Source organism: Anas platyrhynchos, chromosome 6 (assembly GCF_047663525.1).
Source record: "Anas platyrhynchos isolate ZD024472 breed Pekin duck chromosome 6, IASCAAS_PekinDuck_T2T, whole genome shotgun sequence".
In the NCBI taxonomy this organism is placed as follows: Eukaryota; Metazoa; Chordata; class Aves; order Anseriformes; family Anatidae; genus Anas; species Anas platyrhynchos.
In genome coordinates, this window is record NC_092592.1 from 6,774,016 (window position 1) to 6,797,032 (window position 23,017).

At 56.6% G+C, this 23,017-nt stretch overlaps 3 protein-coding genes across 9 annotated transcripts in view; 2 read left to right on the top strand and 1 right to left on the bottom strand.

Moving 5' to 3' along the window:
• Window positions 1–5,462, top strand: part of MICU1 (mitochondrial calcium uptake 1) — an 80,747-nt gene extending 75,285 nt beyond the window's left edge. For all 7 annotated transcript variants that reach the window (XM_038181198.2, XM_027460227.3, XM_027460231.3 and 4 more), the window contains 3 exons: window positions 2,513–2,621; window positions 4,537–4,626; window positions 5,225–5,462. In XM_038181198.2, the coding sequence (XP_038037126.1) occupies window positions 2,513–2,621; window positions 4,537–4,626; window positions 5,225–5,385 (360 nt within the window). In that variant the 3' untranslated portion in view covers window positions 5,386–5,462. The remainder of the gene's footprint in view (window positions 1–2,512; window positions 2,622–4,536; window positions 4,627–5,224) is intronic.
• A 134-nt stretch (window positions 5,463–5,596) lies between these two features.
• Window positions 5,597–17,455, top strand: DNAJB12 (DnaJ heat shock protein family (Hsp40) member B12). Its single transcript, XM_027460242.3, has 9 exons — window positions 5,597–5,794; window positions 6,923–7,097; window positions 7,664–7,809; window positions 10,307–10,492; window positions 11,346–11,425; window positions 12,188–12,297; window positions 13,908–14,080; window positions 14,252–14,403; window positions 15,667–17,455. Exons 1-8 carry the CDS (start codon window positions 5,662–5,664, stop codon window positions 14,371–14,373), a joined length of 1,125 nt encoding a protein of 374 aa, XP_027316043.2. The 5' UTR covers window positions 5,597–5,661; the 3' UTR covers window positions 14,374–14,403; window positions 15,667–17,455.
• Window positions 17,456–19,632: 2,177 nt separating this feature from the next.
• Window positions 19,633–21,058, bottom strand: DDIT4 (DNA damage inducible transcript 4). The gene is made up of 2 exons (XM_027460245.3): window positions 20,870–21,058; window positions 19,633–20,674 (listed from the first exon to the last, which is right to left on the bottom strand). The coding sequence occupies exons 1-2, from the start codon at window positions 20,964–20,966 to the stop codon at window positions 20,181–20,183; spliced, it is 591 nt and encodes a 196-aa protein (XP_027316046.1). The 5' UTR covers window positions 20,967–21,058; the 3' UTR covers window positions 19,633–20,180.
• Window positions 21,059–23,017: the final 1,959 nt, after the last annotated feature.

Genomic DNA, 23,017 nt, shown 5'->3' on the forward strand with positions numbered 1-23,017 from the left:
GTCAAGTCTTTGCTGTGGCTTTATATATGTACCAACCAGTAGCCGGGTGTATGAGCAGTCAGAGGACATTATTTTTGGAAGGATTCTTCTAGCAGATGTTCCCTTCCACGTGTCAGACACCTGACATCTGGGGCAGAGCTTTTGTTTCCCCCTCATTCCTCATTCCCCAGGCAGCCAGGTCGTGTTCCTATTTGTAGGGAACAGCCAGCTTCAGAGCAAGGCGTCTCGTCTCTCTAGTCCTGTAACTTTTAAAGTTTTTTAGTCCTTAACTTTTTTTCTTCTCCTCAATCTCCTGGCCACCTGGCCAGATATCAGGGGCTTGCAGGGTGTCCCATTCAGAAGCCAGAACAGCCACTGGTTGTTAGCAGTTGTTCTGAAACCCCCAGACATCAGAGACTTCAGAGAAAGAACATACAAACACAAACAGCTCTTAGTGACACTGCACAAATTGTTGAAACATTCACAGGGACACCCCAGTCACACCTCTAGCAGTGCTAAATCAACCACAAAGAAGGCAAAAAGGCTGTAACTGTTAGGAATAAGGGTTCGGAATAACAAAAGCAAATAGGCTGATGGATTTGAGGCATATTTCTGAAGATTTGATCATTTGACTCTAATGAGGGGGAGACTGGGACACTGGGAGGGGAGGGAAGGAATGTTCCATACTGACACGAATCAGATGAACGTATGTAACACCTTTTTCAGAAGTAAACCCACCTGGCAGGCTTCCTAACCCAGCGTTACCTTGCAAACACAGTTCAACGCTCCTGAGGAAGCAGGGAGGGAGCCCTGTGGCAGGTTAATGTTTATTGGGCTTGCAGTGGAGGCACGAGTGAGTTATGAGGAGCCCAAGCAGCGCCGACAGACGCATCGACAGGGAACAGATGAATTCCCCTCCCCGGCTGCTGACTGATGGTGATCATCGCGGCTGGCAACTTGTCAGCGCGGCTCTGCACCCCTTCCCTTCCCTGTTTTTTTTGTAGCTGGGAAGGAGTAGATGCTGATGCCAGCCTCAGCGATCGAATTCATCAATCAGACATTGAATTTTGTAACACCAGCTGGGTTTTTGCTGCGGAGATTCAGGTGTGTCCACACAGAAGCCTGGAATAGCAGGATGCCTCCGTGAGTCGTGGCTTTTGGTTTTTAACTGGTGACAAGGACCAGGAATTTACGTTTGTAAGGATGTAAACTTCTCGTGTTGCTGGCTGAAACAACAGGAACCAGGGTACTAAACCAGGAGCCACTCTGCATGGCCTCGATATTTGCCATTTCCTGCTGGAAAATCCAGGAAAATGCTGAGCTGGGGCCCTTTGCTTACGGTGGTGGTTGGGGGGCCTTGTGGCCACTGCTGCAAACAGCAGATCTCAAATGGTCGGGTAAGTCAGGGTGTAATTTCTTCTGCTGGCCTGAAAGTGGCCCCAGGGATCCTGGTTCCTTCGGGGGTTCCAAATTTGTAGTGCTCTGCTCAGTCCCACGCTCAGCAGGGAGATGTTGGGATGGGGGTCTGAATTGCAAAGATCTTTTCTCCTGTAGATACGTTGTTCAAAACAGGAATCTTTGCACTATCTTGTGCAAAAGTATGTGCTATATGGTCCTGGCAGAAGGAAAATATCATTTAATTCTGCCGTGCAGCTGTTAGCACACCGCTTGGAAGGCAGGTTTACATTTAAAGACAGTGCCCTGTACAGCGAGTGGGGATTTTTTCCTATACATTGTCCATGTGTGCACTTTGCACCCATGAATCCAGCTCCCAAAGCCTGCTGTTGCACTTGTTGGTGTGCTGTGCAACGTGTGTTGGCCGTGCTCTGCCACGTGCTTGGTTTTGCTGAGCTGAAATACTCCTCGGCAGGTTGCAAACTGTCTGTGGTTCTTCTGCTTACAATTCCAGAGGCACCGTGTCTGTAGGAGAAGATCGTAAAAAAACGTGATTTATATTTAAAAAAAAAAAAAAAGACAGGTCGCTTCTGCCCTGATTGGAAGTCGTTGGGAACGGCTCGAGCAGGGTTACAACAGATGGATATAAATTTATATTTGCAGCCCCAGCTGCAGCGTGCTCTCTTCCATCCCCAGCACGGACCCCCGCTGTGTTATGCAGTCGGGACTCGCAGTGTCTGAGTGCATCAACCTCCCACTAGGTGGAACAGGAGGAGGCTGAGCCTGAATTCCCCCTGACAAGCTGATAAATCCCAGGCTGGGTGCTTGTTCCTGCCCACGAGGGTGCAGTTTGGGTGCTGCAGCTCCTGGTGGTCCCGCTGAAGGGGTCGCTGCCTTCACAAGCAGCATTTCCCAGCCCGAGTGCTGTGTGGGGAAGTAGAGCAAACACACCCAGCCCTGCCACCAGCAGCAAAGCTCACTCGGGCACGTCTGCCTACAGTCTGCCTACACAAACCTGCTTGTAGCAGTGTCGGGACCCCAGCTGCAAGCTCGAGCGGTTGATTCCCTGTCATTTGTTACCTGAGCAGTGTCACAGTCTGCTTTTCCCATCACTAAGTCCCTCTTTTCTCCATCCTAGGGGCTGACGTTTGAGGAGGTGGAGAGCTTCTTCACGTTTCTGAAGAACATAAACGACGTGGACACGGCGCTGAGCTTTTACCACATGGCTGGAGCCTCGCTTGATAAAGGTATTAAAACTCGAGAGGCAGGCAGCACGGTTCACAGCTTGTATGTGGGTTTAGGGAGGGGTTGAACAAGCCTGGTCTGATGGATTAAAAACGTCCTGAGACCGCAGTTCCTCTGCGATGAGAGGCCTGTCCTGGCAGAGGTGGATCCACTTCCATCCGTTCCTCCACACCTGGTGGATCCAGCTCCATGGGCTCCACGGTGCTGGGCAGAAGGCTAAACCAGTCATTGCCTGAGACTGCCCAAATGGGATTGCCCTGCACCTCCCATCCTGTGCCCCGGGTTTATTTCTAACACTGCTTTTTAGGCAATTTCATTCCATTCTTTACGGAGAAGAACAGAAGCAAGGTGCATCTCCAGCCCTAATTCCCACGTGCGCTTTGTGCTCCGAGTGAAGAATTTCTTCCTCACGTCACATCTCATCTCAATCCCCCCTCCATTTGCTCAAAGCCGTTGCTCCTGGTTCCATGGCTACACTCCCCGACAGAGTCCCTCTCCAGCTTTCTTCTAGGCCCCTTTTATGGGTAAGGTTGGGTGGCCAAAAAGCTTAGGACTGAGCAAACTGCAGCCTCATCTACCTGTTCCACACGTTCCACATGAGGTTTTCCAGCTCAGGCTCTAGCCTCTCACCAGTGTAACACAGAATCATTCAGGTTGGAAAAGCCCTTCAAGACCATCTGCTCCAACCATCACCCTGCTACCACTGTCACCCTCTAAACCATGTCCCTACACACAATGCTGCTCTTCAACAGAGCAATTGGGGTCAGGTGTGTGCAGAGGCCGAGCAGCCTGGTGGGTACACCACGGGCTCTGGTGCCGGAGCCCGGGCATTCAGGGGTTCTTCTTCATCCCAGTCTTGGGAGCAGCGTCTTCTCTGCTTAGAATGCACTTGAAAAGGTTGCTGGAAATGACAAGCAGTCCTGGAAGAAGTTTTCTTGCAAACTCTCTTCCACAGGGGTCTCCATGACCTCTGGTTGCTGCTCAAGCCTTGTCTTGGCTTTGCTCAAAAGCGAGGGGCTTTGTTTAGGAATGAGAGCCAGATGCTGCATTTCTGCTCCAAAAAGCGAGTACTGGCACCCGAATTTTCTCACTGGCTCTAAATGTGCAATACATGGAAGAGAACTCCAACTCTGCTCCTTGGGTCGTGCGTTTTGGGGCAGTGGGACTGCAAAGGGAGCCCGATGTGTCACCTCTCTTCCTGCGTGTGTCCACAGCCTTAGCTTTGACTTCTCGGGGAATCATCTGTGCTCTTTCCTTTAGATCATCGCATCTCAAGGCTGGAAGTTAAAAGAACCCGATGGGTTTTTCCTTTCATTTAGAAGTAAAAACGAGCGAGAGATGCTGCGCATGAAATATGGACGTGCTGCTGCTTCTGCAGTGTGCCGTGAGGAGATAATAGCCTAGCAAAGCCAATTTTCTCAGCACCTACAGTAAATTAGCAACTGCCCGGTCGTGGAATATGTATTCCTGGAGTATTTAGGTCTACACGCAGGTGGTAAATCAGCGCGATTGCTGTTTAATTACGTGCCATTAATGAACTTGTGCTGGAGCCTCAGCCACTGCTCTAAGAGCCCTGTGGCTGGAGGAGGAAAGCCTGGGGAAGTTTTGAGGTGCTCTCTTCTTTCTGGAGGCTGCCAGCTCTGGAAAGCCTCAGGGCAAGGTCTGGTTGATGCTGACACTGTGTAAAGCAGGGGGGAGAAAGCCCAGCTGGGAAAGTGAGGCATCACTCCTGGTGTGCTTCTGGGAACTGGAGGGAAAACCAGAGCTGCTATGCCCTGAACTTGCATAAAATACCCGGATGGCTCCTTACAGGAACTAGTGTAAGACTGTAACGCCTGAAATTGTAAAAGAAAGATAGCTTTCGGGTTATAAAACTAATATTTAATGGCGTCAAATCCTGCCCTTGCTCTCTTGCAGTGACCATGCAGCAGGTGGCCAGGACGGTGGCGAAGGTGGAGCTCTCGGACCACGTGTGCGACGTGGTGTTCGCGCTCTTCGACTGCGACGGTGAGTGAGCAGCCTCCGGGCACGAAATGAGCAGGAGGAATACAGAAAAAGGGCATCAGGAGCTGCCTGGTGCTGGGGGCTGGCTGAGCTCTGCTGCCGGCCCCGTGGCTTCAGCCCCACCTGCTGCCTTGTGCCTTTGCTGCATCTATTTTGTTTTAATCTGTGGTGTTTTCTGATGGGGTGAGCACCCTGGAGCTCAGTGGGAATCTGGGGATCTCCCAACCTTCTCCATTTGCATCCACACATGGGGTCTGATAAATATTTTGACAGCAAAGGCGCTGAGGTAGGCACTGGGTGGAAGAGCAGGCGCAGGGCTTGGGGCTTTCTGTGGCTGTTTATAGGCACGCAGCAAAAGCCTGCTCCCCTCCTGGTGTTTCAGGGGAGCTTCCCTGCCTCGAGTTGCATTCGGATATTTGGATACAACGCAAAAAAACAAAAAAAAACACTTGGAAATGGAGAAACTCCTTCATGAAACCCACCCTGCCCTGCGTGGGGCTGGGTTGGGGCTGGGCGGCCTCCCCCTGGGCTGCGTGGCGGTGGGTTTGGGGCGCGTGGCTGTGTGTTCGGGTGCCTGTAACCTCGTCCTTGGTGCCCGCAGGGAACGGCGAGCTGAGCAACAAGGAGTTCGTGGCCATCATGAAGCAGCGCCTGATGCGGGGCCTGGAGAAGCCCAAGGACATGGGCTTCACCCGCCTGATGCGCGCCATGTGGAAGTGCGCCCAGGAGACCGCCTGGGACTTCACCCTGCCCCGGCCTTAGCGGGGCCGCGCCGTGCCCCTTTTGTCCCTTTCATTCCCTTAACGAGCTGCGAGTTAATTAAAAAGCTGCCTGCTTTTTTGGGGGGCGCCGTGTGGGGTTGTTACGGTAGCGCGCGTGTACTCGGGGAAATACGGGGAGGGGGCGTGGCCTGGTTGGAAGGCGGGAACGGGGTGTGGGCGGTGGGCGGGGCCTCGTCGCGGTGGGCGGGGCTTGTTGCTAGGGGCGTGGCCAGGCGGTGACGTCATCAGGCGGCGCCGCCCGCCGGGCCCGGGCGCCATGGAGGGGAACCGGGAGGAGGCGGAGCGCTGCGTCGGCATCGCGCTGGCGGCCGCCAGGGCCGGGCAGCCCGAGCGGGCCCGGCGCTTCCTGCTGAAGGCGCAGCGCCTCTACCCCACGCCCCGCGCCCGCGGTGAGGGGGGCGCGACCGGGGAGCGGGAACCGGGGGGCGGCGGGCGGGGGGGGAGGGGGGAGCGGGGAGGCCTGCGCGGGGACTGCGCATGCGCCGTGTCCGGGCAGCGCGGGGCATGCTGGGAAAGCGAGTCCGGGGGCGGGGGGGGGGCGGTGATTTTGGCCGAGTTTCGGTAATTTTACCTCAGTTTCGCCTCTTTTCCCCCGAATTCCTCTAATTTGCCCCGCGTTTCTTCTAATTCTCCCTGATTTATCTTTAATTTCCCCCGGATAATTTTAATTTTCCCGGAGTTTCTCGATTTTCCCTGCGTTTCTCCTAATTTTCCATGAATTTCCTTTATTTTTCCCTAAATTTCTTTAATTTTCCTGGTGTTTCTTTTAATTTTCCCTGAATTTATCAAATTTTCCCCAAATTTATTTCAATTTTCCCTGAATTTCTCAAGTTTTCCCCAAATTTCTTTTAATTTTCCCTGAATTTATCAATTTTCCCCCAAATTTCTTTTAATTTTCCCTGAATTTCTCAAATTTCCCCCAAATTTCTTTTAATTTTCCCTAAGTTTCTCAAATTTTCCCCAAATTTCTTTTATTTTTCCCTAAATTTATCAAATTTTCCCCAAATTTCTTTTAATTTTCCCTGAATTTATCAAATTTTCCTGGTGTTTCTTCTAAATTTTTCCTGAATTTCTCAAATTTTCCCCCAATTTATTTCAATTTCCAACGGCTCTCTTGTAATTCTCCCTTCAATCCTTTTAACTTTCTCTGGCTGCCTTTAATTTTCTTCTAATGGCTTTTAATTTTCGCCAAAGTTATTTTAATTTCCCCTGGACTTCCTTTAATTGTTGCTGAATTCCTTTAGTTTCCCCCCCAAACGTTGAATTTTCTCTGAGATTATTTATTTATTTCCCAAATTCATCTAATTCATCTTAATTTTTTTTTTATTTTCCCCCCAAAATCTTGAATTTTATTCCCCCAAACCTTTAATTTTCTCCCCAAAAGTCTTTAATTTCCCCCAAAACATCCAATTCTCTCCCCCAGGAACATTTAATTCCCCCCGCAATGACTCATTTTCCCCAAACCCTTTCATTTTTCCCCTTCCCCCCGTTTAACTCTCGCCTCCCTCCCGCCGCAGCGCTGCTGGAGGAGCTGGACAAGGAGCAGCAGGCGGCGGGGGCCCAGCCTGACCCCGGCCCCGGCTCCGGCCCCAACCCCGGCCCCGGCCCCGGGGGGCGGCCGGGCAGCGGTGGGGAGGCGGCGGGGGAGGCGCCGCGGGGCTACACGCGGGACCAGGCGGATGCCGTCAGGAGGTGCGTGCGTGCTCGGGGGGCCTCGGGGCGGCCTCTCCCCCTGTCCTGCTGCTCGGGTCACGCTGAGAGCCCAAACCCTCACAGAACTCCTCACCCTGCTGGTGGAGATGCTCAGGATGCTCCTAAAGCTCCTGCTGGAGACCCCCAGGACACATTTATCCCGCTCAGCCCGTGGTAGTTTTTAAGTCTGAATTAACTGGGCCTGAAACGTTGCAGGGGGACGCCAAAAACCCAGCGATCCTCCAGATCCCGGCCTGCCATTTGTGGTCCCTGCAGCCCCAGATCCATCGCGCCCATGTTTTGGGGGCTGTGTTCTTCTGCCTGTGCCAGCAGTGCCCGAGGAGAGGCCCTTCCACCTCTCCTGGCCCGACCCGTTCTGTAGGAGTGTTTGTGCGCCAGCAGCACGGGCAGGCTGCGGGTGAGCACGTGAGAAAAATGGGTCAGCTCTGAGGAATCCGGGATGAGTGAAGCGGAGTTCACCGAGCGTCGGTCGAAACCGTCGACACATCCAAGGCAAAGCAGCTCCCGTGGCCGAAACTCACTGCCCGTGTCTTTTCTCCCGGCAGGGTAAAGCAGTGCAAAGACTACTACGAAATTCTGGGAGTCAACAGAGAAGCTTCAGACGAGGACTTGAAGAAGGCTTACCGGAAACTGGCGCTGAAGTTCCACCCCGATAAGAACCACGCGCCAGGGGCCACCGAGGCCTTTAAAGGTAACGCAGCTCCCCACCTTGTGACTTACCCGCAGCCAGCAGGTGATGCTGCTGAGCTGGGCGAGCAGGGACTCCCTAAAAACCACCTCATGATTCAGGCAGAGTGAAATAAAGCACTCAACAAATCGCTCAGGAGGAATATAGTTCCTGGGCAGCCAGGTAGCTTCAAACCAGTCGTTTTCCAGCAGCGATGCTGTTGCTTGGCACGTACGGAAGCAGGCTGCAGCAGCTGTGTCCGTCTGGGAGTAGTGCCACGCTTCTGAGGCTGCGGGGAAGGTGGCTGATTCGCCAGCACTCGTGATTTTTTTCATTTCCTTTATTTTCCGTCTTCCGCATCTTGCGTCAGGAGTCCCAGCAGGAGGAGTTTGGAAGCCCGCTTAGCTGAGCTTTTGGCTCGTGGTTGTGAGTGCTCGGTAATTGCCTGTGGGCCAGGGAAATCCCCTCTGCCAGAATAAATGCAGTAGAGAACTGTGGGAACCACGAGAACTGCGTTCAGCTGTGTGAGGGGAAATAAAGGAGCAGGCTGGTGATCAGGGCACTGTGCTCCCCTGGAACTGCTCCACTCATGAGTAAAACGAGGCCTCTTCTGACAGTAATCCCCCCAAACAGCCCCGCAGGCGCTTCCCTCTGTGCCCGTACCCAAATCCTAGGCTTTTTTCCTGGGTGCCACCTGCCTGTGGGGTTCTGAGCAGCACGATGGGCGCAGCGGGGCTGGAGCAGCGCGAGATTTCTGCAGGAGCAGGGAGCAAGGCTGGCCTGCCACGAGAGCGGTGAGGGGCGAGCTCCGAGTGGGCAAATTTCGGCAGTAAAAGTCTTATGTAAGGTTTGTTCGAGCCTCTTAAGGCTTCAATCCATGACTGATAAGCGCCTTGCTGTTGGCAGATAGCGAGCTGCCCCTCAGCTACTCTTTTTTAGTGCAGGGGCCAGGTTAGGCAGGGAGCATCTGCCTGTGCTGTGAGCCGCTGGCCGATAGTTTATCTGAAAGCCCTCACCAGGTGGCGAAAGGCAGGTTTCCTCACCTCTAATCTCGACCAACGATGTTTGCCGAGAGCTTTGAGAAGAGCTACGTGCCGGGAGCCGTGCGTTAGGCAAGGTGCCCTTTATCCTCCAGCCTCCTCTCGTTTGCAGGGCTCGCCAAAGTCCAGCTGCTCCCTGCCGGAGGGCGAAGGGGGAAACGTGCACGGCTCTGAGGGCTTGAGTTAATTTTTTTCCAACGTTGCTGTGTTAGCTCAAGTCTTGACATTCGTCTTCCCAGTGACAGCTGATAAAACTTCAGGTCTGGTCCCGGGACCTTGTCCCAGCCGGCTGCAGTTGTGTTGAACCTCGTTTGCATCACTGCCTTCGGCTGGCGTTGGGCAAAGAGCTGAACCGAGCCGCTTGGAGCTGAAATCCTGACTGGGAACAAGGTGTCCTGTGGAGCTTGGTCAGCAGAAGGCTAGACGATGAACAAGATCCCAAATTGCCCCATTTTCATTGCTTAATCACACGGTGTGAAAGGACGGGCTCGTGTGCTGGAGCCAGTCCTTGTGGTCTAGCTTCCTGCCCGGCTCGTAGAAACGTTTGCTGTGCGGGCACTAATTATAACCGAGGCTCAGAGCGAGCGTACTGACACGACATCCTCCACTCTCCAAATCTCTAATCCAAGAAGAAACCAAACACCTCGGTCTGACTGCTGGGAAAATGTTGAATCTTGGAGTTAAGCTCCTGCAAAGGGCACGGGTCCCCCTTTCCTGCCCTTAAGGCAGCAGGCAGCCCCCGTCCCGTGAGCTCCTCACGTCCTTGCGACGCGGGGAGGGGAAGGGACGTGCTCGGCAGTCACCTACAGAGGCTCCCGGGTGGGCTGGTGCCGAGGGAAGGGCTGAACTGGGATGTGCAGGGAGAGGAGCCCAGAAGCAGGTGGGTGCCAGCGGGCTGCCTGCGTGGAAACCTTCCTGTGGAACCTGGAAATTGCGAATTTCACAGCTTGCAGCCCACATCTCACCAGCTTTTGCTTGGGATCTTAAAGTCTCTGTCAGTGAGGCACCCTGTACTTAAATTCGGTGTAGTTCTGGTTTCAGGCAATGACATCAAGTGCGCTTAATGCTAGTTTGGAATAAGATTTATCGTCGGAAATCACGCTCTGCTGTGCTCATGGCTGAATGGTTTGGGATCAGCTGTTCAAAAGAAGGAACAGGTTTAACGAAATGAAACGCGTGGCAGCTCTGCTGCCAGCATTTGTGTAGCACCGGGTAGTTTCATTCACCTGCGGGGGTTTCTCTAGGAAGGCACACAGCAGCCATACAGCACAGCTTGGTTATTTGGGCTGATTTCAGGCCGAGTCTCTCGCTGTGGTTTCCTTCTGCCGAAGCAGCGTGCCAGGCAGGAGAGCTGTGCCGCCAAAGGCTGCTTGAGAACCTCACGTGGGTGCTGAGGGAGGCGAGCCGTGCCTGCTCGCAGGGCTCAGCGCAGCATCTGGGGCTGCGAGAAGCTAATTGCCTCCTAATTGTCCATATTTCAGCCATTGGCAACGCCTACGCGGTGTTGAGCAACCCGGAGAAGAGGAAGCAATACGACCAGTACGGGGACGAGAAGCTCAACCCCGCTCGGCACGGACACAGTCACGCAGACTTCCACCGCGGCTTCGAGGCCGACATCTCCCCCGAGGACCTCTTCAACATGTTCTTCGGGGGTGGATTTCCCTCCAGTAAGCGCGTTAAACCTCGCTGTCCCGAGAGGGCCCCGGCCCTTCTGACAGTCACGGTGCTGTAGGGTTTATTGGGCAGGGCGAGGAGTGGTAGCAGAGCAGCGCTCCTCCCCACAGCCGAGTTGGGTGAGAGCTCTCCCTCACAACTGACCCAAGCACCCAGGGTTTTCTAGATCGTCCAGGTGGGAGCCTGGAGAACTCGGGGCCCAGCAGGTAATTCCAGCAGAGCTGGACTTCTTCCCCAGCTCAGCAGTCTGTCTGCACGCTGGAGACGTTCACTGTTACGAGGTTGGGTTGAACATTAGAACAAAAATGATGCACAGGCATCACGCGACCTTTCGCAGCGTTCCTGTTCTGCCTGTCAGAAAGGCAGGGCTACTCCAGGAAAACCAGCGAGTTGCCATTCTTGCTCAGTCTTTTTTTTTTTTTTTTCCTCACTTGAGAATCCAGGAGCAGTTTTGCAGCTGGCCTCCCTCTTCAGCTGTAGCTTTGCCATCTAAAACGAGGAAAAGCTGCTTTTAAGGTGGAAAAACTAACAAAATTATTTATTTTTCTTTTTCCGATTGGTGTTAATCAAAAGATAAACCCCTTTGTGTAAATTCTTCCATCAGTCTCCTAGGGAGTGCCCTAGCTGCTGCAGCCACCTCTGGTGAGCTGTTTGGGATCCCTCCGTGACTGCCTGCGGTAGTGGACGCTTCCTCGTCCTACATTTTAGCACACAGCCAACTTTTAGTGGTGCAATTTTATCGGTGAGGCTGGCATGGAGTGTAGCCACCATTTGTGGCTCCCTCCTAGCCAGCCAGCACCGTCTGACACGTGCTGACCCTTTTTATCCTTCTTTTTTTGCCTGCAGGTAACGTCCACGTGTACAGCAACGGCAGGATGCGATACACCTACCACCAGAGGCAGGACAGGCGAGAGCACCAGGGGGATGTAAGTGGAGAGAGAGCACGCAGGGGGCCTGAAAGTTTTTCCCAGCACACAGATCAGCAGCGAGCTGGCGGGGCTGCTTCGTGCACCAGCCCTGCTCGTTGGCAGCTCCCCGTACAGAAAGCTGCAGCGGTGGGAAGTTAGCTGCCTGCAGAATTTCCACTCTGCAATTTACTGCGGGTGGCTCTCCCGGTACTCTCTTCCAGCAGGGAAAACACTGGTGTGCCTTGAATCTGTGCCACCTCGATGTGAGCTGACAGCAGTGATCCGAACTTGTTTTTAGCAGAGGAGAAGCATTCCCTCTCTCGTTTCATTCTCTGATTTTAAAAGGCAGATCCAGCTTTCAGATAATACGGATACATGTGGCTCCTCCCAGCACGTACCCCTTCTCCCTTTCATCTCCCCGTGCGAGATGGGGTGTTTCTAGTCTGTGAGGTGTAATTAACCAAGGAAAAAACCTTATGGCCTGAGCTATTTTGGGGTTTTCCCTCACAGAATCTGCATATGTCTCCAAGCCCTCTGACCTGGAGAAATGAAACTGTGGGACTTAACATAACCCCGCTCTTTTAATAGCCAGTAAAATGCTTGAAAAGGAAAAGAAAGAAAGAAAAACTGGGAACTCCCCGAGGAGTTCTTCTCGAGGTTAAAGGGGGAAGCGTGCTCCAGGGGAATTAAGGCTGCGTTAGGGCTGGGAGGGAGGGAAAGCGATGCTCTGGGGTCTTGGCCTCCAGGATGGTGCTCCACTGTGCGTTTCTGTCCCCGCAGGGTGGCCTGGGGCTGTTTGTCCAGCTGATGCCCATCCTCATCCTGATCATCGTGTCTGCGCTCAGCCAGATGATGGTCTCCAGCCCTCCCTACAGCCTGAGCCAGAGGCCGTTAGTACCCCTTGCTCTGAGCCTATCCAGCGGGGTGGGTGCTGGGGAGCTGGGCGCTCTGCTTCTCCTGGTCTTTCTTTGCTTTATCTCCTCCTGCTCCTGCTCCCTGATGTCTCACAGCTCAGGGAAGGCCGAATTGTTTCCAGGCAGGTCTTGGGGTGGAAGGGGCTCGCTGGCCTGACGGATTGGGGCTCTGACGGGGAGCCTCTGCAGCCTGCAGGAGTGAAGGCCTTGGGGAAGCTGTAGCCCAGTGGGGCTAAGATGTAGAGTTAAATCAGGGTGTGAAAAATGAAAGTCGGATCTGTTCGTCCCAAAATGTAACTAAATGCTCTAAAACCCAGCTCGGCTTTCGGGTTTGAGGTGAGGGCTCTGGCGTTAGTGCTTAGAGCCAAAAATGGAGCAAACTGGGGCGAGGCGCAGCTCAGGGTCGCCCTGAGAGGCTAAGGAGTGTTGGGATGTCACTTCTGTGGCTGAGGGCCACGAAACTAAGCACGTGTCTTTCTGCTTCTGAGTTTGAGGCTGGCGAGGAGGCGCTCTGTGAGGCGAGAGGGCGCTGGGTGCAGGGCAGCTCTGAGGCAGGCAGGGATTTGCTCCCAGCCTTGTCAGCTGGAACATCGCCCCCACTCCTGATTTCCCACTTTGGCTTTGGACAAGAGGAGCAAACGAGCTGCTCCAGCCCCTCGGCCGTGTTTTTGGGGTGAGGCTGAGGGAGCTGGAGCAGCAGCGTGCTGTGCCAGCAGGCGGTGCTGCGCTCTTGCTCAGGCAAAGGAACAAAAAAAATGCTGAGCTCAGCTGCTCCTTGGCAGGAAACGAGTTCACTGTGCCCAACCCAGCGTGCCGCAGGCAAGCTGCTGAACCTGGCGAGGTTTTAATGGCACGGGGAGGTTTTAGTGCCCCTTGTTTATAGGAGGCTGTTGCTGAGAATGGCAGAGTCGTAAAGAAACACGTGTCACTCGGTTCCCTTCGTAAACCTCTTCCAAAAATCAGGTTCCTGCTGGCAGACCCGCCTGGGTCAGTGGCACCCCGCTCAGCAGTGCCTCATCGCATCTGCCTGCCCGAACTGCGCGCCTGCCTCCGGGTAGCAGGTTTCTGGTTCCTTCTGCCTCCCCTTTCAGTATTTTCACCCTGCTGGAGCGTGCAGGGGTGTGTGACTCGCTCCTGCACACCCCGCTCGCAGGCTGAAGGGCGAGCCCGATGAGTCGCTGTTTATACCTGGCTCGGGAGGCAGGCTGGCGTTTGATGCAGCAGCCAGCTGGTATTTGTTATGGGAGACTTTGGGCACGGCTCCAGCTGGAGCCGTGCCCGATGAATCCAGTGTTTGGGCACAGGTCCTGTGCTGCGGCTTGCAGGCACGCCCCGGTGAGTGTCTCTAGGTTTGCTGGGGAGAAAATAAGAACAAGGTTTTGTCTGAAATGCAAATCCGAGGGAGTAGGGGTAGGGTATGGCTTCTTTTCCACCAGAAAGGCTTCTCCTCTCCCGAGCTGTGAGGCGCTGGGGGCGGAGGAGGATGGGGGTGATGCGTGTGGTCAGCAATCCTTGGCGAGGAGCCGCGGGGCTCTGGCTGTGCCCTTCAGGTGTCTGACGCTGCTCTGACCTCTCTCCGGAGCCAGGTCCGTGGGTCACATACACAGGAGGGTGACGGAGCACCTGAAAGTCGTCTACTACGTGGCTGAGAACTTTGCCGAGGAGTACACGGGCAGCAACCTGAAGAACGTGGAGAGGAGCGTGGAGGACGACTACATCGCCAACCTGCGGAACAACTGCTGGAAGGAGAAGCAGCAGAGTGAGTGGCGTGGGCTCGGGGGCAGAGGGGTTTGGCTGCTGCAGCAAAACCCAACCGAGCTGCGCTGAGGTTGCATTTTAACACCACGTAGGCACACTTTGCAGCCTGCTGAGCGGCGAGCCCCTGCTGAGGGGGCTCCGTGCTCCTAACGCCGCACTTCTCCCGTTGCAGAGGAAGGGCTGCTGTACCGGGCACGCTACTTCGGGGACTCGGAGCTGTACCAGCGGGCGCAGAAGATGGGCACCCCCAGCTGCAGCAGACTGTCAGACGTACAGGCCTCTCTGCACGGATAGCCGCCGCCGGCCCGCTCGGCGGAGCTCTAAGTACGAGCCGGTGGCGCTCCTGCGGTGCTCTTAATACTGAAATCTCTGAGGCACAAGTCTTCCCGAGTCTCCTCTGGACGCGCGCACGTAGCGGGGGGGAAGCAGCCCCCCTCTGCCAAGCCTGTGCTCCCGGCCGGGGAGATTGATGCTGTTTAGTTTGCATGGCAGCGCCCCGGCTCTCTCCAAGCTCGCTGCTTTTGCTGGCGGTGGTTCTCGAGGAACAAAGCGAAGCCCCAGGCGTGCTGGCGACTCGGCCGAGCTCCTGTCAGCTGCACGCCTGGGCTGGCTCAAGTGTTTTTTTTTTTTCCTTATCTCGCCACGCCTTTCCCAGCCGTGGCAGCCAGCCACCGCCTCTGAATGAACCCTTTTTGTTGCTTTATTGTCTGTTTCATTGAAAAAGTCGTCACCTGTGGCACTAAAGAAGCGTGGTGACGGGGAGCGGGCTCATAGAAAACATGTTCCTTGCCCCTCTCTGCCTTCCCCTGACCCTGGAGGAGAACAAAGCAGGGCGTTGGAGTTCACAGCGGGTTGTGGGAGCAGCTTCGTGTGTCCACGGGGAAAAAAAGGGGCTGAGGTGGAGGACAGGTGGGTTGGGGAGCTGGGGGTAGGGCGAGCTGGATCGTGCAGGTGAGGGCAGAAGCGCTGGGCCGTGGGGGAGCTGATGAAAGCTCTTGGGCACAGCCTGGAGTGCTTTTTGTGCCTGATTATCTGGGCTGATTTCACCTGCCAGACGCTCTGAGGGTGGCCCCATCTAGCCACAAAGCCTTTTGAAAGCAGTTTCTGTACAAAATAAGTTGAAGGGGAAGCTTCAAGCACCCCGTTTCAGTTGTATGGACACTACTGAGCCTTACAAGGACTTCTTGGGGGCGCTGGGCATCCAGCTAGCTGACTCCCAGACACGAGTAAAGAGGTTCAGCAGTGCGGCTGCTCTTTGTTTTCACCCTCCTTGCCTCACAGAGCATGTCTGAAAGCCTGAAGGCCCTCAAAGCAAATCCTCGGGGTCGCATTCAGCCCTTTTTTGCCTGCACCCCGTTCTTGGAACCGCTCTTTTCTCGCTTCTCCCACTCCTCTTCTCACAACCGCGCCTCCTCTCTCACGCCAGCCTGCTGCTGCCCACCTGCCTCCCTTCCAGGGGAGGAATTTGGAGGAATTGGGCACCGCTGCGTGCCCGTGGCCTGAGCAGAGCCTCCCAAAATGCGGGGCCGGGTGGAGTGGCGGTGTGCTGCCCCCCGGCACTCACACCCTTACTGCTTTCGTCCCCAGACTGGAAACGCCTGAAGACTCTCGGCGAAGCGCACTGAGCCCAGGTGGCGGACTTTGTGTTTAAGGAATCAAACCCGATATTAAAATGGAATCGGAGAATTAGCAACGCACAACTGCCCTCTTTCTTCTCTCTGCCCGTCTCCGCCGTCACGACGTCTCAGGCAGCAATTAGGACAGGAAGCAGCTGCCCGTCCTCCTCCTCCTCCTCCCCTTCCAGCACCACCGGCCTGGTTGCTCCCAGGGTCCCACAGCCGTCGGGACAAGCGCGTGGCCTGGAAGGTGAGAGAGCCAAAAAAGCAAAGCCACGGAGCAAAAGGAGACCCTGACGACTGCGCTGGAGAGAGAAATCGGACAATTTGGTGATGAAACTTTCAACAAAAAGAAATATAATCTATTTAGAATTAATTTATAGCTGTATATACGGTGTACTTTTAAACTATGCAGGGGTTGGGTGATTAAATTATTTTGTTCTCTGCCCAGCTTGGCCAGCGGGGAAGCGGGCAGTGTCTCCTCCCGGGTGTCCCCCTCTGCCTGGCACTCGGAGCTCAAATCACTTTGCGGTTACTGCACTTGGCTTTCTCGAGGACAGCGGCGCTCCGTGGCTGGGGATGCCGATGCCTGCCTTCTGGGCTGTAATAAAAGCATTTCCAAATCTGCAGGGGGCGAAAAGCAATTCCTGAACCTGCCCGGATTTGCACTTTGGGTTCGCAACGTTGGCAGAAGCTTCCGCAGGTCAACTGGAGCCGCATTCAGCGGAGGAAAGGATTGTCCTGGATGGTTTTAGTTCATCTGTTGTTCGCTTGATGTCTGTGTGTAACCTTTTTTTTCTTTTTTTTTTCCAGTCTGCTTTTAATTTTGCCTCGTAATCAGTGTGCAGCTTTCTGCCTGTAAGCAGGGCTTTCCACGAGCTGTGTCCCTTTGTTAATCACTTTGTCCTGCAGCCCTCGCCCAGCAGCTCTCCTGTTTGCAGCGTGGCCATGGCGTGCTGTTGCCTGCGTTTCTTCGGGCAGACCTACGAAATGCTGCTGGTGGTACAAAACTGAGCCCTGCATCGCCTCTGCCGAAGGAAACGTCGCTGGGGGAAGGTCCCCCTGCACCCCGGCCCCTCGGCTTTGCTGGCTTGGTCAGGCGGGACCTGGATGGGAGCGTGAGCCGTCTGAGAGGTGAACGTGGGATAAACTGGATCCCTTTTTGGCCCCGACAGTTAATTTTTGCCTAAAGGCTTTGCCTGTGAGAGCCATCCCCCGGCACCCCGTGGTGGTGGGGTGCAAGGGCTGGGAGCTCAAGCGCTGAGGTGGGCTCCTTCCTTCGGCGTTAGAAGCCCGTGTGCTCTGTCCTTTGCTCTTTGTTTTGCAAAGCATCAGCCCTCCCGCTAACTCAGCCTTATTCCACAGCCACCACAGCATGGACTTGATTCTAGAAGTTTTCTTTTTCCTCCTTTTGTTTTATTGTTTTGTGTTTTTTTTTGTTTTTTTTTTTTGTAATGGTACCTCCGTCTGTGGACGGCACGGGGTGGAAGCACGGCGTGTTGATATAAGCACGGCCACGTGCAGCTCGTGGGGGGGATTAAAAGAAAAATCACGTGTGCAAGAGGTGCTGAACGTCCTGCGGGACGGCGTCCCTCGCCCAGGGCCTGCCCGCACAAACCTTGGGATGTTCCGAGTAGATTTCCGTGGATAACGCGAGCGGGAAAGCGCAGATCCTAACGGGTGCTCCTGAAAGCTGCATTTCTTGATTTAGAGTTAATTATCAAATTGTACATCTATAAATAAATGTTTATATCGTGAAAGGCTGCGGCTGTGCTGCTGGTGTGGCAGTGGAAGCGGCTTGGTAGGAAACGAGGCCGGAGCAGAGGCGCTGTCCCCAGGAGCAGGGGAGCGGTGGCGTCCACCAAACTGCTCGCAAAGCAGGTAACTCCCTGGTTACTTCGTGTGTTTTATTTTATTTTTTTGACTACAGCAAGGCAGAACCGCCAAGCCCCAGCGCCTGAGGAGCACTGGGAGCTTTGTGGGAGAGGGAGGGGGTGCGACGATGCTGGGAAGAAAATGGAGAGAAGGGGAAGGCCAAAACACGGCCGTGGCCCCGACCCTGGCAGGAAGGGCAGCCTCGCGGCTCTGTTCTGCGTCCCGGGGCTGGCCTGGGTTGTGTTTTTCTTTCCGTAATTGTGCTTGGGAAGAGACTTGAGTCAACAGGAGCCTCCCTGAGCTGGCACACGTTCGTCCCCCGTGTGCAGACCGCAGTGAGCAAAGGCAGGGAAATCTCACCGAGGCTGACCAGAAAACGGCCTTTTTCACCCCAGCCCTGTGCCTTCAGCTGCCCCTTTTCCTCCACCCAAGCCTGAGCTGGTTTTTGGGGGGTGCATCATTTTCCTCCCAGCAATAGCCTCTTCCTCCACGCTCTGCAGTGGGGAAAGTGGTCTTTTAGGCTTCTAAAATGTTGGGAAAAGTAGATTCAAGCCCAAAAGCTTGGCCCAAGCCCCTGCTCTGAGGCACATGGAGAAAAAAAATAAATAAAATAAACTAAAAGCCCAGCATCACCCTGAATCCCCCTGAAGGAGCAAACTGAAGCTATTTAGGATGGGATTATTGCTAGTGGCTGCTAGCAGCTTGCTAACAGCCGATTCTGTGCGAGCAATTAAATTAATAACTTAATATCCCAATTTGTAGCCTCTCCCGGGTGGGTTGGAAGCCAGACCTGGCTACCAGGCGCTGCGCACGCACCGCTCTCCCTCCCAAATTTCGGCTCCTGCGGCTGACAGGGTCAGCCCCGGGGCTGTGCTGCAAGCGGGGAGGGGGGAGATCAAATGGGGGCAGGCAATTTTCCCTATTCTCCCCGATTTTCACCAAATTCCGAGGTCTCCGTCGCTGAAGGCCTGTGGGTGCTGTGGAGGGTAGCCGGATTTTGGCCGGCACCAAACCAGCCCCGCCGTGTCCTCGGGGGCCCCCAGCCACCCCTCTGCCCGCCCTGTCCCCACCGAGCGGCTAAATAAAGCCCCGCCGGGGCCTTCTGGCACCTTCCAGGGAGCCTCTCGCTGCCCACCCGGGGCTCACGGAAAGGGCACCTCCTATAAATAGGGGCTGTAAACGGCTGGGCTACGGGGCTGGAGCTGTGCCGGGGATGTTTGGGGTGGCTGCGGGGCGTTCGGGGCACAAACAGGTTTGGGTTTGCCAGGCTCTTTTTTTTTTTTTTTGAGTGTTCTGCGAAGCCCGGGCTCGTTCCTTGTCAGAGCAGCTCTGAGAAGTGGCACCGCGACACCCCCGGGGGGCTGGCAGGGCGCGGGGTGAGCCCCTGCTGGCGTGCGCGGTGTAAAAATAGGTGGAAAAAGCTAAACATAGCAGCTGGGATGCCACTGACACCGCGGCCGGGGCCGTGCCTGCTCTGTCCCGTGACAGCAGGGCCAAGAACTGCCAGTTCTGCAGCGCCTCGGCTGCTCCAGCTGGGGTTTCGCGAGCCAGGGCACCTGCCAGAGGGATTTTGGGCCGGTGCCACGGCCTCCCTGACCCCAAAAATGGGGCTGCCCTCGCGTGGGGACAGGGAGGAGCGAGCCCAGCTCAGCAGCCCTTGGAAGTGCCCAAATTTTTGGACCTGAAGGGGGAAGATGCACTCAGCAGCATGGCTGTGAGGAGGCTCAGGAGAGTGTCTAAGGGAAGTGCTGCCTGCACAGACCAGGACAGGTCTCACAACCCCACCACCACCTTCCCCACCACACCCCTTTTCCCAGACGCTCCCGGTTTTGTCCCAAATTCCCCCCCAGCCGCTTCCTTGTGGCCACGGGTGACGGGGCGCTGCCACCCCAGCCTGACTCAGCCCTGCCTGAGTCACAGCCCCGTGCCCCGGGCCGCTGCCCCTTCCTGCAGTGGGAACCGGCCGGGATTCCCACGGCTGCAGGGCACGAGGGGGGTCGGGGTCATGGGGGAGGCGGTTGCATCATCCCCCACAGCCCAGGGAAGACAGGGAGGCAGCAGGTTATCAATCGAACCAGTTTTATTAGAAAAGTAAAAAACACAATTGCATAGGAAGTCTTGCACTTGAACATCAAGTGTACGAGTGTCAACTGTAACCAACGGAGCGCGCGCACGGGGTGCACTGGTGAGGGGTCCTGCCCTCCGTCCCCACAGCCCCCGCACGCCCCTCTCCCCCCACAGCTGCCGGCGGGGGAGTTTTGTCTTTGATCCAGGCCCCGCTCCGCCGTCACTCCCCCCCCGACGTGCGCCCTCCCCCAGAAACCCCATTGATTACAATCACTGTTACAAAACACACACACAAAGAATTAACCGGGAGGGGAGCGCCTGCCCCCGCGGCAGCCCCGCTGCCGAGCCCAGGAGTGCCGTCACCACCACCAGCCTACAACCACGGAAGTGAGGCGAGCACCAAACGGCCCCGCGCCCGCCTGGCAGGGCCCCCGCCTGCCCCGGCTCCGTCCACCTACACCCTACTCCAGCCTAACCTAAACTACTGCGGCCAGCTCGCTGAGTGACAGCTCCTCCGAAGCACTTGTGTGAGCCGGGTCCCCTTCAGCACTCCTCGATGAGCAGCTGCTCGGAGCTGTACAGCTTCTTCTTGATGACCCTGAAGCCCGTGCTCAGCTTCAAGGCCTGGCTGAAGCCCGGGGTGAAGGCGGGCCCCGAGGCGAAGAGTCCCTGGATCTTGGGCCAGAGGCGCGAGTCCAGGCGCAGCACCAGGGTGAGCTGGAAGGTGGGCACCACGGCGGGGTCCACGGCGATGTGCCCCACGTCGTGGCAGGCCTTGCCGTGCTCCACGCAGAGGTCGAGGAGGGCCCCGCGCAGCCCGCAGGGCTCGCTGCAGGCCAGGCGCAGCAGCTCCGTCCTCACCTGCGCCACGAGCTGGGCCGGCATCAGCAGGCGCGAGCAGCGCCGGGCGCCCAGCGGCGCCTTGCCCAGGGTGGCCTGCACCAGCTCCAGCAGCTGGGCGCACAGCACCTCGTCCTCGGGGTCGTGCAGCAGCAGGTCCAGGTCCGGCAGCGAGGCCTGGTCGGCCGAGTCGGGCTCTGTGGAGGACAACGGGTCAGCACCAGGCAGGCACAGGGGCTCCCTGCCACAATGGGGGCTGAGGGGGTGATGTGGTGCTGCTGCCCCCCTCCCCTCCCCCCACAGGATCCCCTCAGGGCCTCCCCCCGCCTCAGCAGGCCCCAGCGCCTCAGGGCCCCCCCCCCCGCCGCCTCCTGACGGCTCCCGCCGCTCACCTCCCTCCGAGCCGGAGGCGCTGCCCAGCGACTCGCAGTCGGAGCTCTCCATGCGGGCCCTGTCGCCGCCCGCCAGCCGTTCCCACAGCCCGGCCATGACGAGGGCTTTGGCAGCGCCGCCGCCACCGCTGCTGCCGCGCGCACCCCTCCGCCTCCTCCCGCCCGCCGCACCGCTCTGAGGGAGCAGCCGCCGCCGCCGCCGCTTATATAGGCGCGGCGCGGCAGGCCACGCCCCCTCCGGCCTCCTCCACCAATCGCAGCGCGGGGCACGTCCGCGGCGTCTCTCCTGCCCGGTGACAGCGGGCACGCGCCGCCCCCTCCCCCCCCCCCCTCCCGGCCCCTCGCCTCAGGGCCCGGCCGGCCGCGGGCGCTGGGTCCCGCCGGGTGCCGGGTTCCGAAATTTGCCCAAAACTCGGCGTTTTGGCAAAAAAACCGCCCGCTCTCGCCTTCCCCACCTCGGCAGGGCTCCGTCCCGTGCCGGCGGACCGGGAGCTGCCGTTTTGTGGGGGCCGGGGGCAGCGCCGCTTGTCACAGCCAAAAAAACTCCAAAATGCCCTAAAAAGTGTTTTTTTAACCGCAAATTGTGATGTTATTCCCTCAGCAGTAGGGGTAAACACCCCCCGGCTCCGTGTCCCCAGGGATTTGGGTGCTGTGTGTTTGCACCCCTGCACCACCAGCCCCGGGAACAGCCCCGCTAAAAAAGGGCTAAAAAGGGGCAAAAATGAGGTGGTCGCTGCCCCAGCTGACAAAAATAGGCAGTGGTGTTTGTGCTGTATGGCAAAACAGGCTCAGATGTGCCTGGAGACGCTGAGGTGGTGCTGGGGAGCTGGGTTTTAACAAAATTCACCTCAGGGTTTCCCCCCCTCCTCAGTCCCAAGCTGCCTGTCCAATAGACTGGGAACAAAAGGGGGTCAAAATGGGCGAAAATGGCAAAGGAGTGAAAAAAAGAAGAGTAATAGGGACCACATCTTGCTAAAAATAAGCTTAGGTTCAAACACAGCCCCCCCCAGCTGAGCGTAAATACTTTGCTTTCTTTGGCAGAACACCCCCCTGGCTTCTCTGCGCCCCCCCTGCAGCGGAGCCCCAAAAGCGGTGGTTTTGGGCCCAAAATCAGTGCGTGGCGGCGCCTGCCCGCCCTGTTCCTGAGCACGTAGCGAGGAGCGAGCCTGGCCAGGAGGCTCCCGCGGGACGGGCTGTGCCGGAGCTTGTCCCGGACAGGCTGTTCCCGGGGAGCTGGGCTCCATCACGCCACAGCTCCGCGCCGCGGGGGCCAGCCGGGGGGGGAAGCCGTGCAAGGGGCTCGGCGAGTGCCTCGGCGCACGTCCACGGGGCGTGGGGCTGGGATCCTGCCCCCACGAGGGGCTGCTGACACCCCCAGCCCCCAAAAGTTGCGTTCAGGGGGATTTCAGCTTGATTTCTGCATGCTAAATGGCGTGGGGTGTGTGGGGGGAAAGGGCTGCGAGTGCCAAAAAGCTGCTTGGGGAGATGGCAGTGAAGCAGGGGGGTGTGGAGAGGGGGGCATGGTGCACCCCCTCTGTCCACGAGCACCCCAAAATGTGCCCCACGGGGCCTGCTGGCACCCCACGGCGCTGGGTTCGGGCCCGGCGCGTGCCTTGGCCCTGGTGAAGGAGGCGGGCGCGGGGCCGTGCCGGTACATGGCGTTCTGCCGCCGGCACCCACAGGAAAACCAGCGAGCAGCCCTGAACGAGGCTCTTTGTTCGTGGTTTCTTGCTGTTTTTTTTTTTTTTTTCTTTCCCTTTCCACTCCCCTCCCCGCCTCAACTTTTTGCTCCCTTCCCCCTCCGCTCCCAGCTGCGGCCAAGGCTCCGAATTTTCAGCCCATTTCAGCCCCTCTCCAAGCTGTGGGCACGGGGCACGGTGCTACCAAACCCCAAGAAGAGGTCTGGCCGTCCCCACGGCTGCCCCACAGCTGCACAAAGCAGAAATGGGGCTCTCCAGGAGTTTCCCAACCCGTGCTTGGAGCAGAGGGAGCTCTGCAGCCAGCCCTCCGGTTCTCCTTACATAAAGTGTTTACCGAGCGGGAGGAGGGACGGCCCCACAACATGTTTTTGCCTTGGTCATACTGTACACGATGAACTTTTCACTTCCTCCCAATAGCTCTCACACACACACACACACACACACGGCT